This window comes from Ostrea edulis, chromosome 7 (assembly GCF_947568905.1).
Source record: "Ostrea edulis chromosome 7, xbOstEdul1.1, whole genome shotgun sequence".
NCBI classification, from domain to species: Eukaryota; Metazoa; Mollusca; class Bivalvia; order Ostreida; family Ostreidae; genus Ostrea; species Ostrea edulis.
This window is the reverse complement of record NC_079170.1, coordinates 12,999,931-13,015,928: the sequence shown is the minus strand read 5'-3', so window position 1 is coordinate 13,015,928 and position 15,998 is coordinate 12,999,931. Positions and strand designations below refer to the sequence as shown.

General features: G+C 34.5%; 1 protein-coding gene across 2 annotated transcripts; it reads right to left on the bottom strand.

The window, feature by feature from the left end:
• Positions 1-7,979: 7,979 nt before the first annotated feature.
• LOC125657647 (uncharacterized) lies at positions 7,980-15,989 on the bottom strand. Of its 2 annotated transcripts, none has more exons than XM_048888365.2 (5): positions 14,112-15,989; positions 13,366-13,476; positions 10,874-10,969; positions 9,510-9,566; positions 7,980-9,392 (listed from the first exon to the last, which is right to left on the bottom strand). In XM_048888365.2, exons 1-5 carry the CDS (start codon positions 15,625-15,627, stop codon positions 9,166-9,168), a joined length of 2,007 nt encoding a protein of 668 aa, XP_048744322.2. In that variant the 5' UTR covers positions 15,628-15,989; the 3' UTR covers positions 7,980-9,165. The 2 variants fall into 2 exon arrangements, with proteins under 2 accessions (XP_048744322.2, XP_048744323.2); XM_048888366.2 differs by having other exon boundaries at positions 13,366-13,455.
• Between the last annotated feature and the right edge of the window lie 9 nt (positions 15,990-15,998).

The window sequence follows — 15,998 nt, the reverse complement described above, 5'->3', positions numbered from 1 at the left end:
GAAAATTATATTTACTGATCTTCAGGTAATTGATTAAATGTCTCTAATACTGAGAAAATTTTGAGGGTGTGGGTGTTTCTTTTATCGATATAGTATACATAAGTGTAAAGGTGAAGCATGAATATTCTGATACATGTAATTATCTTTTAATGCATTTCTCAACTAATACCCGTTGAAAAATAATAAAATTCCCATTTTAGAAATTTTATAACGGCTTTGCTTTACTGATTCTTTTTACGCGGTGTGATTCTTTTTACGCGGCGATTTCAAAGTGTAAAGAACTCTGATGATGAGTAACTCATAACGTTTGAAGTAAATTTATAACAGCTTGGGGGAAATCAAACAATTAGATTTAACAACAGACGCAGATTATTGATAATTATACTACGTCAGCTGTAGACCAAGCTAATACTCTCCCTATACCAAACGCTAACTTGTTTCCGCTGAAATTATATATTTTACATGTACATAAAAGTGATGATGAATTTACTGAACCCAAACACTGGATTTCCACTAAAATCTTTCGTCTTGCATAAAAAGACACGAAGTTTGGTGTTTATGTGAACACGTCTTATTGTCTGTGATGTATATACTATCTATAAGAAATTCACTAATTTTTGCTAATACACCTCTTGGATTTAGACCAAAAATAATAATTGTAAACATGTATGATATGAAGGAGCGAGTTATCTCAAGAGAGGGGGCGAGTTGTCCCGAAGAGGGGGCGAGTTGTCTTGAGGGCGGGTTGTCTTAGGGGCGAGTTGTCCCGATGAGGGGGTGAGTTGTCTTGAGGGCGAGTTGTCTTGGGGCGAGTTGTCCTGATACCTAGAATTCATATACACACTATGGCAAAAATATTACAATGTAGGTTCATTGTTAATATTATTAAAATATCATACATACATGTATATCATACTATTTTACTATTCTCTTTAGAGAAGTCGAGAGGCATAGCCTACATCAAATTCTCTTCGCAAACATTCATATTTTGATTCTGGAAAACATGTAAATGCCGGAGTCGGTGACGGTTTATGCTTCGACCGACGTTTCGACTCAGATGTGCCTGGATTTATGCAATAGACAACTTGTTTTCAAACATTTAGCAGTAATGCACAAATCCGTCACAAGGAAATCAACACTTACTTGCTTTTGATCCAAATTATTCAACATGTCCCGTCCCGGGTTTACGTTAACTGGTCTTGGGAGCTGTCACAATAGGGGACCAGTTAAGAGAAAAGCAGGCTGACGTAATCAGAGTTGTGATTTAAACCCGGGACAGGGGCATATTGAAAATGGATTAAAAGTAAGTGTTGATTTCCTTGTGACGGTTTTGTGCATTGCTGTTAAATGTTTGATAACAATTTGTCTATTGCGTAAATCAAGGCACATCTGAGTCGAAATGTCGGTTGAAGCATAAACCGTCACCGACTCCGGCATTTACACGTTTTCCAGAATCAAAACATGAATGCTTGCGAAGAGAAGTCGATGAAGGCTATGCCTCTCGACTTCTCTAAAGAGAATAACTATTTTACCACTACCCCTACAACAGATATGGGCAATACTCATTATACTGCACATGTATTTTAATCAATAAATATACATAAATAAATAAAAGGGAAAAACTCTATCTATATAAATAGATGATAAATACACTATCTATCTATCTATATGCATTTCACCCACCCCCACCGCCCATTTTTCTATTTGTATCTATTTACTGATTAACAGCTGATTAAAAATTCAGATACCTGTAAATTCTGGTAAACAGACAGACAGACAATGGTAATACATGTATATGCAGCACTGACTGATGTCTATAAACAATGATATCCTCATTTTATACTTACTAATGCATAACTTTAAACACAGCACTAAGAAAATAATCTGACTCCTTTTTTTTCTTCTACAGTCGGTCTACGGCACGAGAAAAATAATCTCCAAGTGCTGACAAATTCAAAAACTTCTGAATTTTTAACAATACTATTTTACATTTGTAAATGGTGTAAAATACAGATAATATTTTGAAACAAAGGCTACACAAAACTGATTTACATAACTTCATTTATTTGAGAGTGTGTAATAACAAGAGTGTGAAGATTAAAACACAATTACGTAATCGTTAGAAAACTTGGCCGTGAGGTCTCGCACAGATGTCTATGAAACTCATGATAACATGTACCCAGTTCAAATCTCGTAATGGATTTATTTTTTTTTTCTATTTTATTTTCAGAAATACATATAAATAGTATCTGATTTCTTACAATTGAATAAGTAAAAAAATAAACAAAGATAAAAAATGTCATTTCTGCAACATTAGATGAAATTTACAAAAAGCCATGGGGATCTTCCCCACTCGATTGAACAGTCTGTACACATGTTCTGGTGCTGGTGTAGCGGTGATCCCTGTCGCTAGTGCTAAGGGTCGCACTAAAAATAGCGGTAGCCCTTGACCGAAACCCCTCTATATTTAAGTTACACCGATTTGGCAACACTCTGAGAGAGAGAGAGAGAGAGAGAGAGAGAGAGAGAGAGAGAGAGAGAGAGAAAGAGAGATCCGGATCTGCTCTTGCCTTTTCATAAATTCAATGAACTAAATTGGAGAGGGGGGGGCTTCATTTTGGGACAAATTACTTTATTTTTCATTCTATTCATATTGATGAGAGACACTTGAACCGCACATACTTTAAATGTCCTTGTCCCATTTGATTTCAACACCCTTTATTTGGAAATTTCTTTCACCGCATATAAACCAACATATTATATAAAGTTGTTTATAGCCATGGCGTAAAGTCAACCATCAGATAAATTCACCCAAAATCTTTGCAACTGGTCGATGTTGGAATAAAATGAAATCTAAACAATTTCTTAAAAGAAGGTAAACAATATTTCCCCAAGAACTTGTTTAACCGCGCTTGACCACACCTTCCTTATTAAGGGGAAAGAGGCTGGAGCTATCCACCGGTTACCAGTTAATAATATCCAAAAATAGTGGTAATAAAGACCCAATTTTTTGGAGCTATGTACTTGTTTAATTTTCCTTGATATTCTCGCTATGAAACGGGGTTTATATCTTTGAAAATACTGAAAATATTTTGCCAATCTAAGATAGAATATTCTAAAGAGGAAATTCCAGTTGTTCGTCAGTTTGTTATATATCAATGTTATACATTAAGATACGCATATTCATCAAAGAATGACAAATATACTGTGTATAATAATTCAATTCTCATTTAATATTTAGAGGTTGCTTTTAACGATGTTCATATGTCTAAAAAAAACAAAACGTGTACACTGATATTGTATTGAAGAGGAAATTCTAACTATTCCTTGATTCTGTATTTGTAAAACATGTTGTCAAATCAATGATAAACCAAAATACTGAAGATAATCATGATGATATAAAACAAACACAAAAACATACAGAAAATGAAAACCATTGAACTATTTAAGCTTGAACGCATCTAATTTTATCTTAGTCGTGTCAAAGGTCAACTTATTTTTCTCATCATTACTGCAGAATAACGATACATCACATACAATGTATTCAAACTAAACGGACGGGAACAAAAATATCAATTTTAAATCATTAATTGACTACTTATATTCAATTAAATAAACAAAAACACTTACATTTGCATTGTCATCCACTCGACCTTGTTTCCGTAGGAAGTTTTTTTTGCGCATGCGCGAATATGGCAAAGAAGGAAAGTGTGTAACTTCTCCATTATGGCTCGGTTTTGTGTGTAACAAAAATCATGTGTAAACCGGAAACTCACACTATACAAAATTTTGTATTTTCTGGGTAAAACACGATGAAAAATTCCGATTCCAAAGGGTCTGCAAACCTACGACACACATTTGGGTCGTAGGTTTTCAAAATGTCGTAGGTTGCTCGTGTGTAACCTTATACGTGTCGTAAGTCCCGGCATAGTGCGCGAACACACACACGCACGCACGCACGCACACACACACACACACACACACACACACACACACACACTTGTGTATATCACAAAGAGAGGTATAGATTTCTAGACAGACATACCGAGTTCCACAGTTTTGACTAATATTTACTGAAAGTAAAATAGCACTTCATGTTCACCTTGAACCCCACTGTGCATCAAACATTCGTTTTCAACAGATATACTTATACTTGTCTTCAAATACATATGCATATTTCAAATACTGTCCGAGGTATTCCTTATATGGTCATATCCAAATATGGAAAATACCTCAGTTTGTATGCAATAATTTAAACGAAGGATACAGCTATTTCAATGCCTCGTTCACACGAATGCGCATTAAATTAATTCAAATTAAATAGCATTCACACGGCGGTAATATTTATTGCGAAGTAAACTAATGCGCATTAAATTCGATTGCATCTCTACATCAAAGGGTGCGCACAATAAATAAAAGAATATATACTATGTTATTAAAAATTATTTTATAGATATTTTAATCAATATTGTGTAGATACAGAATTCATTGTTCAAAACACTTTATATCTTTTAACAATGTACATGTAACTGATCTACAAAAAAGGAGTTTTGTGTTTGTGTTTCGTTTTTATAGGTTCCCAAGAAATCACTTGTTATTTCTTCTGACGACCAGCATTCACTTTAGACAATATATTTCTTCTTCATAAGCCCAGTTAAAACATCGGAACGTTTCTTTCCCCATTCTGCTGACTACTGTTGTGACGTAATTTTTAATTACTAATTTAAAATACGTATTATACACTGTAAGTCTACTATGACGTCATTTGATATAAAGAAATTCAACAATGATCAAGCGGCATATTTGTTAAAATGTAAAAGAGAAAATCATATCACTATTTCGAAACATTTGTGTCGTATTTAAAAGCATTTTTTTTCCATATTGTATTACTCAGTATGCCTATGCAGAGCACATATTTACGTCTGACATTATCTAATGACATGCTGTTTTTACATGTTTTTTAGTGATTACTATCATTTTGATTAGTTTTTCGCACAAAACTAACATTGATATATATAACTGACCACGGGTATGATGCATGTGACCCAAATTTGCCATTACGCATGCGTCTACATTTAATTCGAATTAGCTTCGCTTAGCGTTCACACGGAGCTAAAGCGAAGTAAATTTAATTCGCATTAAATCGCGAAGTCAATTTTAAATCGAAGTGAACTAATGCGCATTAAAATCTCCGTGTGAACGCTGTTCAGATTTAATTCGCATTAACTTACGTTTAATGCGAATTAAATTCTTCGTGTGAACGAGGCATAAGTTAACATTAACATGAAGATACAGCTATATATATATATATATATATATATATATATATATATATATATATATAAAGCACAAACAAACATTTATAACACCCAATCTTACGTTTACCCCTAGGATCTAAACGATACATGTGATAATCAATTAACAAATATATAAAGCACTAAATAATCACAACTAGGTACTGAAAATTTTCGCCCCAGCCCAGGGTCGAACCAGCGACGTACGGCACCCACCGCCTAGCAAGATTGTCAAACCAGTGCGCAAGTCGTTGTGGCCGAGTGGACTTACGCACTGGTTTGACAATCTTGCTAGGCGGTGGGTGCCGTACGTCGCTGGTTCGACCCCAGGCTGGGGCGAAAATTTTCAGTACCTAGTTGTGATTATTTAGTGCTTTATATATATATATATATATATATATATATATATAATATATATATATATATATGTGTATATATATATATATATATATATCACTGATTGGCAAGCCAAAAAAAAAACCCACCAAAAAACATGTTAATGCGCATATATATATATATATATATATATATATATATATATATATTGTAAATAAAGAATTCGGTATTTGATACAGTAAATACATCCAATAATAAAAGTCAAGAAACACAAAACTCGAATAACATATCACTGTTAGCTCTTTCGGCTTTAATGCTTTAATTTTTATAACTGTCTGAAGAGGCATTGAAGCCGAAAGCGCTAACAGTGAAATGTTATTCGAGTTTTGTGTTTCTTGACTTTTATTATTGGATATATATATATATATATATATATATATATATATATATATATATACAAAGCACTAAAATGACCAACGACACGAACAACCAGACTGATTGTCAAATTTTCGGGACGAACCGTCCCTTCTTCAGGACAAACGAAAAGAATTACATAATGTCATAATGTGACCAATATCAACAGAGAATAATAATACAAACTACATATAAATACATCTAGCACTACAACTACACTAATCTACCAACGTATTTACAAAGCAGAGTACATGTTTTTTGTTTTTGTTTTGGCTTGCCAATCAGTGATAAAAGCGGAGCGAATTAGGACATGTCCTGTTCGTCCGAGCTGATCCGGGGTTAGGGTTAGGGAACAGCTCTTCGAGTTTTAGGCGCACCAAATGTGAAATTATCATTGATTGTTCAAATGCCTTTTCTGTTGTTATACCAGATTCTTGGGAAACAGGAAACCGAAATATCATACTATATTTTACTTTGATTTGCTAAACATTAATGCAATGAATTATGCCTGGGTATGTGTAAGATAAAATTCGTTCTATGAACATAATGGGTATCTACACAACTTTTGTAATATGCATGGGCTTCTGATGTTTCTTCATTTAAAAAAAAATCGTATGCACAAGAAAGTGATACAGGTAGAAGGATGGACATAACGAATTTTGAATACCCTCAAAACTTTGTTTTCGGGGATTATAACTACTAGCATTTTTCTTCCATCTCTTTTTAAAACCTAAAATGCATTATAAATCTGTGCTTTCTCTCAACTGATACCTTAATATCTACTAATATTTTTTGTTTAACTAGATGAATCCCATTATGCACTAAAAGTTCTTACCCATGTATATACATGAACCTCACTATGCACTACAAGAGTTTACCCTGTGTATACACATGAACCTCACAATGCACTACAAGATTTTACCCTGTGTATACCCAAGAACCTCACAATGTACTGAGTGTCTCCCGTGTATACACATGAACCTCACAATGCACTACGAGTGTCTCCCCTGTGTATACACATGAACCTCACAATGTACTATGAGTGTCTCCCCTGTATATACACAATAACCTCACAATGCACTACAAGATTTTACCGTGTATACCCAAGAACCTCACAATGTACTATGAGTGTCTCCCCTGTGTATACACATGAACCTCACAATGCACTATGAGTGTCTCCCCTGTGTATATATATGAACCTCACTATGCACTAGGAGTGTCTCCCCTGTGTATACACATGAACCTCACAATGTACTAGGAGTGTCTCTCCTGTGTATATATATGAACCTCACAATGTACTACGAGTGTCTCCCCTGTGTATATATATGAACCTCACTATGCACTAGGAGTGTCTCCCCTGTGTATATATATGAACCTCACTATGCACTAGGAGTGTCTCCCCTGTGTATACACATGAACCTCACTATGTACTAGGAGTGTCTCCCCTGCGTATATACATGAACCTCACAATGCACTGTAAGTGTTTACTCTGTGTATACAAAAATCTCAATATGCATATTCAATTTTTCTAAATGTCCCTTCATTATGCAAGCATTACAACACACTTTCATTGTATGCTTCACGTATTAGACATTTCTCCATTTCCTATGTGTACCAATATAAACTTATGGAAAATTAATGCTTTCTTTTTTATTATTCATTCGCAGTGTAATAGTTTAGCATCGTTTCTTTTACCATAGCTTGTAGATGTATTTAAGTGACAATATCTGCTACTCTGACTAGTATGTACTATCAAATTAACTCATTTCTCAAATGTTATATATGTATACTTTCTATGCATATAAATGTACACATAGGACGCATTGTCTACAGCGCTACAGCATACATCAAAAGGACCCAGTGTTCAAAGATTCAATTCATTTTTACATTCCATGTAACATAACCTTCTTAAAAAATATGCATTAAAACAACTGATATAAGAATAAACTTTATTTTATTGTTTCTCAGTCCATGGCTATTTCAAAGTATTTTATCAGAGGTAAGCCGAAAAGCTTCACATTTCTAAAACATCAATGAACTAGAAACTTGTCTATAGGACATGAATGTCCCACCCAATGTACATTTGTATTGTAAAATGAACAAAAAAATAATATCCTGCTTCTTTGGTCTGAGCTTATAGTAATATATGATGAAAGAAGGAATAACTTAATTGTTTAAAGTTCATCCTTTAAGTAAATGCAAAATGACGAATTGCAAGGTTAAGGTCAGACTTATATTAAATTGAATAATTCTCATGAGTATGTACCAGTGTATGAGTTTTAATAGAAATATCCGGAATACTTTTTTTGAAAATGAGCTAATTACAAATTAAGGAATAGTGAGGTAAAGGTCATACGGAAGGTCAAGGTAAAGAAAATTTTGATGCAGTTGGATAGCTCTTACTAATATATAATTTGAAGAAAAAAATCTTGATAACTAAGTTAAACACAAAATGAGTAACAGTGAACTCAAGACCAACAATTTTTGACACAGTTGAATAGCTCTTACCAATATGTATTAGTGTATGAGTTTTCCTAGAAATATCTTAAAGTTTCTTTATACTGAACTAAATGCAAATTCAAGAAAAGTAAGGTTAAGACCAAAGGAAAGTTAACATGCAATTGAATAACACTAACCAATATCTATCAGCATATGGAATTCAATAAAAGTATATTCTACAATTTCTTTGAAACTTAACTAAAGATAAAGTGTGACAAATGGACAGATGGATGAAAGATGGACAAACACATATTCATGGCAGATCTCTTCCAAGAGACCAGCTTGCAAGAAAGTTTTTCACGGGTTGCAACAAGTTGGCATTACCAATTAGTTCCGCGGGAATGAATATAATGAAGTTACAAAGGAAGTTTCCCCAATTTTGATCAAACTTGTACCAAAACACAATAGGCAAAATTTAAAAAATCAGTTTAAAAAACATTACAGAATAAGGACAGGAAGGGGGAAAATAGTTATGGTACAAGTGAAATGAAAATAAAGTAATATATCCAAGTTACATCATCTCTCTAAGTTACATCTTTTAAATCATCTGAGTTACATCTCTTACATCACCTATCCAGTTACATCTCTTTGAAGATATTTTTTGCATTCTTTGCAAAGAAATCTACACCTGTTTTGTCATTTTCTTCACTTGTCTTCTTTCAGATGTAATGATATTTTTTACAGCAAACTTTATTTGTTTCCAAGTGAACTTGGCTAAACATGTCTCTTGCCTAATAGCATTTAAGCAATCCAATTGGCCAGGTGTTTTTCCTAAAGAAATAGGCTTCTTAAACTTTCTCAATAGGGCAGCTTTCTCATCTTGTGTCCACTGATGCCGTGTATTTGGCACTGTACAAAAGAAAGAAATACTATGTTACAATTGACTAATATTGAAAATATTTGCACACATTAAGGTAAGCTTTTACTCTCTGTGCATGTGATAATTGTTTAAAAATATTTACAAACCTCTTTTAGGTTTCCCTTTCATGTATTGGTCATCACTTCCTGGTTTCTTTGAGGAGCCTTAAAAAAAGAGCAAAAGTTTGTTTCATCTTTTCGTCAATAAATATATGTACACGTGTTTGCTCCTCCACCCTAGCTTTCTTGAGCAGAGGGTCAGTTAAGTTCATTTCTCAACAGGGATCAAAATTAACTGGGTTCACTACCAGCACATTTTAGCTAGTGGATTATTTTCCAAGTAGAAAAATTAAGATTTTACTATCATTTTTCAATTGATTGCTATTTTACAGGAATTGAAGAAAACAAGCATGCCTCTATATCAAAATATATGAAAATAAAGTGCAATAATAATAAAAGGAAAGCCCTGGGTGATATGTTGCCCAATGCCATAGGCAGAGGGCGACATAACATTCAAGGGATTTCCAGTCATCAAGGGGTATGATATATAACATTTTTAAAGAACAAAACCAAAGAGGTTAATTCATTAAGACACTTATCATACATTATTTGACACACGAATGTAATGCAAAATTTGACCAAAGTGGAAAAGTTAGTTTTACAAATCATGACAATAATGATAATGTATGTTAACGCGGCTGTTGTTGATATTCAGAATTCAAACCGGCCGAAACTTTTATGGAAATTTTTGTACACACGGCCAGAAATACGTTTTTTGCTTCTTTAAAATCTAAATCATTTACACATCAACTTCTCTCCGTTTAAAGAAATGTTTCTGAAGATCATACCTTATGGAAATAATGCTTCTTTTTGCATAGATTTCCCCATCTGAATTATGCTATCCTCAATAAAATAGCTTGAGAATATCTTGCAGTTTTTCCCTTTCAGTATAAACGTAGAGTTTCTTCACAGAATGTTTTGTAAAATGGCCAAACTTGAGTTAATTAATTCCATAGTGTTTGCTAAAAACTTTCTCCTTTGTTAGATTATCCAAATCCTCTGAATAAAAATGCACAAATCGAAGAGTTTGAATTTAGCCGTTTACATTCATGTAGCAACCACAGTTTTGAATTTCAGAATTCATGCACATGAGGGATGATATAGTTGTTTTGGAGGGCATTATAACTGTTTCCCGAGTGATATAACTGTTTCATAGAGTCATTATAATCGTTTCCAGTGTGAAAAGGCAGTTTTCTGGGTATATGGTGAAAAATATCAAATTTGTGATATATCGCGAAAACTAATACAAAAATGTTATATATTGTTACTGCTAGACCTATCATTTTGTCTGTGAATTTTCCCTCAGATGGCTTCGACAATCTTAATGAAACTTCACAGAAATAAAAAACACCAATCTGCTTTGATTGTTAAGAAAATGAAATGTGGTTCATAAAAATCTTCTGTTTTCATACCTGTTTTTGTATTTTTCCCATGTTCCCTTTCTTTCTTAGCCATGTCATGTGCATTCTCATTGTCCTCTTCACTGTCAGATTCACTCTCTGCAGCTTCTAAAAATATAAATAAGCCCATGGATTTTAATGTAAAAACATAAAAAATTCCAGTCTAAACTTCAAAGATACAGATAATGCTTGAAAATGGTCTCTAAAAGCAGATTCAACAAAATACTACCAATAAATAAACCTACACAATTTCACTGCAGTGTATAGTGAAGTGACTTTTTGCATGCTTTCCAGAAGTAAAGATGTTTGGGGTATTTTTTCCCCTTCAAGTTAAAGTCATGTATGCAGAAATACAAGATTTATAAAGAGTGCATAATTTTTTGCCCCAACCAAAGGCCCAGAAAGAGGGAAAATGGCATGAAATGAACCATTTTGCTACCTGTTTCCTATCGATTCTGGTCCAGTACTATCAGATGATAATTATGTTCATACAAAATGTCAGACAGAAAAGGATTCCAAGAGATCCAATGTAGTGACTCAGATGACCTTAATGTTAGCAAGAGGCCATTGGACCTTAACTGTCACCCAACTTTGCTTGGAACTCTAGGCTCTGGATTCATGTCACCAAAACTAGTTTGCTGAGGACCTTATGATCATTATAATATTCATGCAGCTCATTCATACAAAAGTTGAAGGGTAAAGAACATAAGAGTACACAGTGTAATAAACTTTAAATAGGCCCATGGGCCACATCGCTCACCTTAGTCACCTTGGCCCATATCTGAAGACTTTCCATATATATTTGCATGTAAAACCTTAGTCCCTATTGTAGCCCCAACCTACCCCTGGAGGCCATGAATTCAACAAACTTGAATCTGCACTATGTCAGAAAGCTTTCATGTAAACGTCAACTTCTTTTGGCCCAATGGTTCTTGAGAAGAAGATTTTTAAAGATTTTCCCTATATATTTGTATGCAAAACTTTCATCCCCTATTGTAACCCCAACCTACCCCTGGGAGCCATACTTTGAACAAACTTGAATCTGCACTATGTCAGGAAGTTTTCATGTAAATCTCAACTCTTCTAGTTCATTGGTTCTTGAGAAGAATATTTTTAAAGATTTTCCCTATATTTGTATGTAAAACTTTGATCCCACCTTGTGGTCCCATCCTACCCCCGGGGACCATGATTTGAACAAACTTGAATCTGCACTATGTCAGAAACCTTTCATGTAAATATCAGCTTTTCTGGCTCAGTGGTTCTTTAAAAGGGGATTTTTAAAGGTTTTCCCTATATATTTGTGTGCAAAACTTTGATTTCCCCTTGTGGCCCCATCCTACCCCCGGGAGGCCATGATTTTAACAAATTTGAATGTACACTATGTCAGAAAGCTTTCATGTAAATCTCGGCTTTTCTGGCTCAGTGGTTCTTGAGAAGAAGATTCTTAAAGATTTTTCCTATATATTTCTATGTAAAACTTTGATCCTTTATTGTGGCCCCATCCAACTCCCAGGGGCATGATTTTAACAAACTTGAATCTGCACTATGTCAGGATACTTTCATGTAAATTTAAGTTTTTCTGGCCCATTGGTTCTTAAGAAGATTTTTAAATGACCCACCCTATTTTTGCGATTATCTCCCCGTTGAAAGGGACATGGCCCTTCATTTGAAGAAACTTGAAAGCCCTTCACCCAAGGATGCTTTTGGCCAAGTTCGGTTGAAATTGGCCCAGTGGTTCTGGAGAAGAAGTCGGAAATGTAAAAAGTTTACAGACAGACGACGGACAACAGGCGATCAAAAAGCTCACTTGAGTTTTCAGCTCAGGTGAGCTAAAACAATAACCAATTCAGTCCAACACAGGGCCTGAATACAAGAGGACAAACTCAAACAAACTTGAATCTACACTATGCTGGGATGCTTTCTTTAAAGTTTCATGTTTTTGGTCCAGTGGTTCTTTAGATTTTTTGAAGATGCCACCAAATTTTCACGAATTCTTACTTGTAATTATTTTCCAATAAAATTAAAGAAATTTGAATCCCTTTTGCCCCATGTGTGAAGTTTGATTGAAATGGCTCTGACAGTGGTTCTGGAGAAAATGCAATTTGGAAAAATTTACGACAATAACAGACAAATCAGCTCACTTGAACCTTTGGCTCATGCTGAAAAACATCTTCATAATACATGCACTGTACTTTAAAAGGAGGCCATATATATCATCTGTGCGTTACTTTCCAAATTTGAAAAACTGCTTGCATAAAATGCATACTACAGTGTGCGACATCACAAATGTCCTGTTCTGAACACAGTACACTGTGTAAAGTAGTCATTTTCCCCCTTCATATTTGACACTTTTATTTGGTCAATTATGAAATTTTTTGAAGACAGAATATGTGTGCATAGCAGTTCTTTTTCATTACAATATATTTTTGGCTGAAAGCCAAAGTTTACAAATGGTTTTAAAGTACTGCATGTAACTTTTGTTTAATTTTTCTTCTTTTTTTCACCTTTTGGAGGATTCAGCTTCCTCATTTTTCCTCTGTGACAATTGTCTTCATCACTTTCCTCTCCACTACTGCTCATATCCTCTTCACCTTCTTCATTGCCAAGTTTAATGTCTTCAATAAAAAAAATGATATGAAAATAATTGACAATGAAGATTACCATGGATCAAGAGATGTATACAGAATAATCCCCACCTCAGGCAGAGTTATTTATAATATAAATCAAGACCTGTCACATTGTTTAAACTACATCTATATATATAACTATGCACTCAGTGTGTCTCCTACAGTCTTGATAACAAAGATTTTAAAGATAGCATACTCTTCAACTATGCATATATTACACCTTATCATAAGGAATTTCACATTTATGTTGAGGCACACTTGCTTGTTGTAAATATGCACTTTGTGTCAAATAGTGAAGACGATTTTGAAATAAGAAATTTTGTCTCTGCAACCCACAAGTTCCTCAGGAGAGGGCTTTAAAAGCAGCAGTTCAGCCCTCTACCCATATGAGGTTTAAATCATTTTTGATTGAAAATGACCTGTTAGTTTCATGGAAGAGGTTGAAAATTCACAACTGGGTAATCTTAAAACTTCCAAATATATGACTATATAACTTTTCATATTTTGATGTGACCAATATTGACCACAATGGTCTATAATTTGAAAACCTAGCTCTGACATTATCAATTAGGCCTATATACACAAATAATTAAAGCAATTTTGTTTTAGAATAACAAAAATACCTTCACAGGCAATTTGGTCCAAAGATTTTCCACTGTATTTTGAAATTTCTCCGTTGTCAAAAGCAGTCAGAATTGTTCCCATTCTTGCAATCTGTAATGTATCGCTTGGGAGCCTGTAAAATGATGTGTGCACCCTAATGTCATGTCCAAGGAAACCTGCCATGATTTCAATGTCACTTTTCTCTAAATTTAAAATTTGTGATACTGTAGCAACGTGTTTCCTCAGCTTTGTACTAGTCAAATTCCGAGTGTTTTTAACCCCACTTTCTTCAGCAAACTTTCGAAGACAATCTGAGCTTCGGATTGGGTTAAGGGAACTGAAGCCTGACCTGGCAAAGACATAAGGATTGCTTTTACTTACTCCAGCCTGTTCCCTGGTTTCATTTAGCAAAACTATGCTCCTCTCTAGTGCTGGTGTTATTAAGATTGGGACCATACGTCCTCTTTTTCCACGAATTTCAACTCTTGAAAAGGTTTTACAGAGGATTCTTTCAAGTGGTTTTAAGGAATCTTCAATTTCTTTTAGTGAGTCACTCTTTGACCTTTTTTCACAGAAAGACGCAAGTGTCATTCTCTCTGACTCTCCACCTCTGCGTCTGTTAAACATCACAAGTCTGGCCAATGTCACTTGATTCAGCTCATCCCATACAGATTTCTTCACTGATTTTTGTAGCTGAATAACAAGCTCTTCAGTTTTTTCCTTCAGAAGAGTTTGCATTTTTTGGATGTCTTCTGCGAGAGGTAACCCATGACCTTTGTTCAATTTGTTTGATGCCAACGTCTGAAATGCACTGCTTGAGACTGAATCAGTCCATTCGTTTTCACACAGAGTGAAAAATACCTCTGCGTCTTTGGTTGAATCTCCATTTCCTTGAATCAGGGCTAAGGAATTTTTGATTTTTGCACATTTTTTAAGAGAATGTCCCAACTTCAGTGCTAAGGATGGATTATTGTATGAATTTGAGTTTTCTTGAAAGCCACATAATGTTTTTGTACATTTTACCACAGCAGGGTACTTCTTTGGATGGATTGCATCATCTAGAGAATTAATATCTTTGTCAGTTTCTCTAAGTAAAATCAGTAATCTTCCAAGTTCTCTCATCTTTTGACTTACATATGTATAGAGGTGAGTCAAGTGTCCATGTTTCTGATAAAGTTTTTCCCCAACTCTCACAATAATAGGATCATTCCTGGCTGCTATACTAATTTCATCAGCAGACATTCGGCTTAATACCTTTTCTCTTAGGCCTTCGCTAACATCTGTGCTAGTTGGAAGAAGCAGCATGGATTGTGATGATACTTTTCTGTATTTTTCTTTTCTTTCAGGAGCAAACGGACAATTTTTGGTGTGTCGCCATAAAGAAGATTTAAGGAAAAATCCCAAACAATATTGACAAGGCAGAAATTGGTCTGCGGAAGTTTCATTCCAATTTCTAGTAAAAGTTACTAAAGTTCCATGGCGTGTTCTTAACACTTCATAATTGTGTTGAAAATCACCACTGTTTCTCAGCTTCATTAGGGCAAGTTTTCTATTGGTGGACTTTAAAGGATGAGATTTGATATGTTACACATCTGTTTCATTTGAATGTACTCCCAAATAATGTTTAGTTATATCGGTGAATCCTTTTTCGCAGTACACACAATAGTGTACCTTGTCCCAAACACGAATCCCATCCTGATTCCCAGATTGCTGAACTTCCACATCTTTAACAGTACTTGAAATGATGTCATTCTTGATTACAAAATCTGTAGCTCTTTGCTTTTGGTGCTTTGATGCTGAATTTAAAGCCATAAGCTCTGATGTTGAACTAACTGTTTCCTCCTGGTCCAAAAATTGGAGTGGTCCTTGATAAGGAATAACATCCGAACCTGAATCTGAAACAAGTT

Bases quoted from the DNA above. Each gene is read 5' to 3' on its own strand.
- LOC125657647 (XM_048888365.2), bottom strand. From the start codon at position 15,627: ATGAAGCTGAGAAACAGTGGTGATTTTCAACACAATTATGAAGTGTTA. The intron at 13,477-14,111 runs GTATTTTTGTTA...TTTTTATTGAAG, and splicing joins GGACCAAATTGCCTGTGAAG to ACATTAAACTTGGCAATGAA. The intron at 9,393-9,509 runs GTTTGTAAATAT...TCTTTTGTACAG, and splicing joins GAAAGGGAAACCTAAAAGAG to TGCCAAATACACGGCATCAG.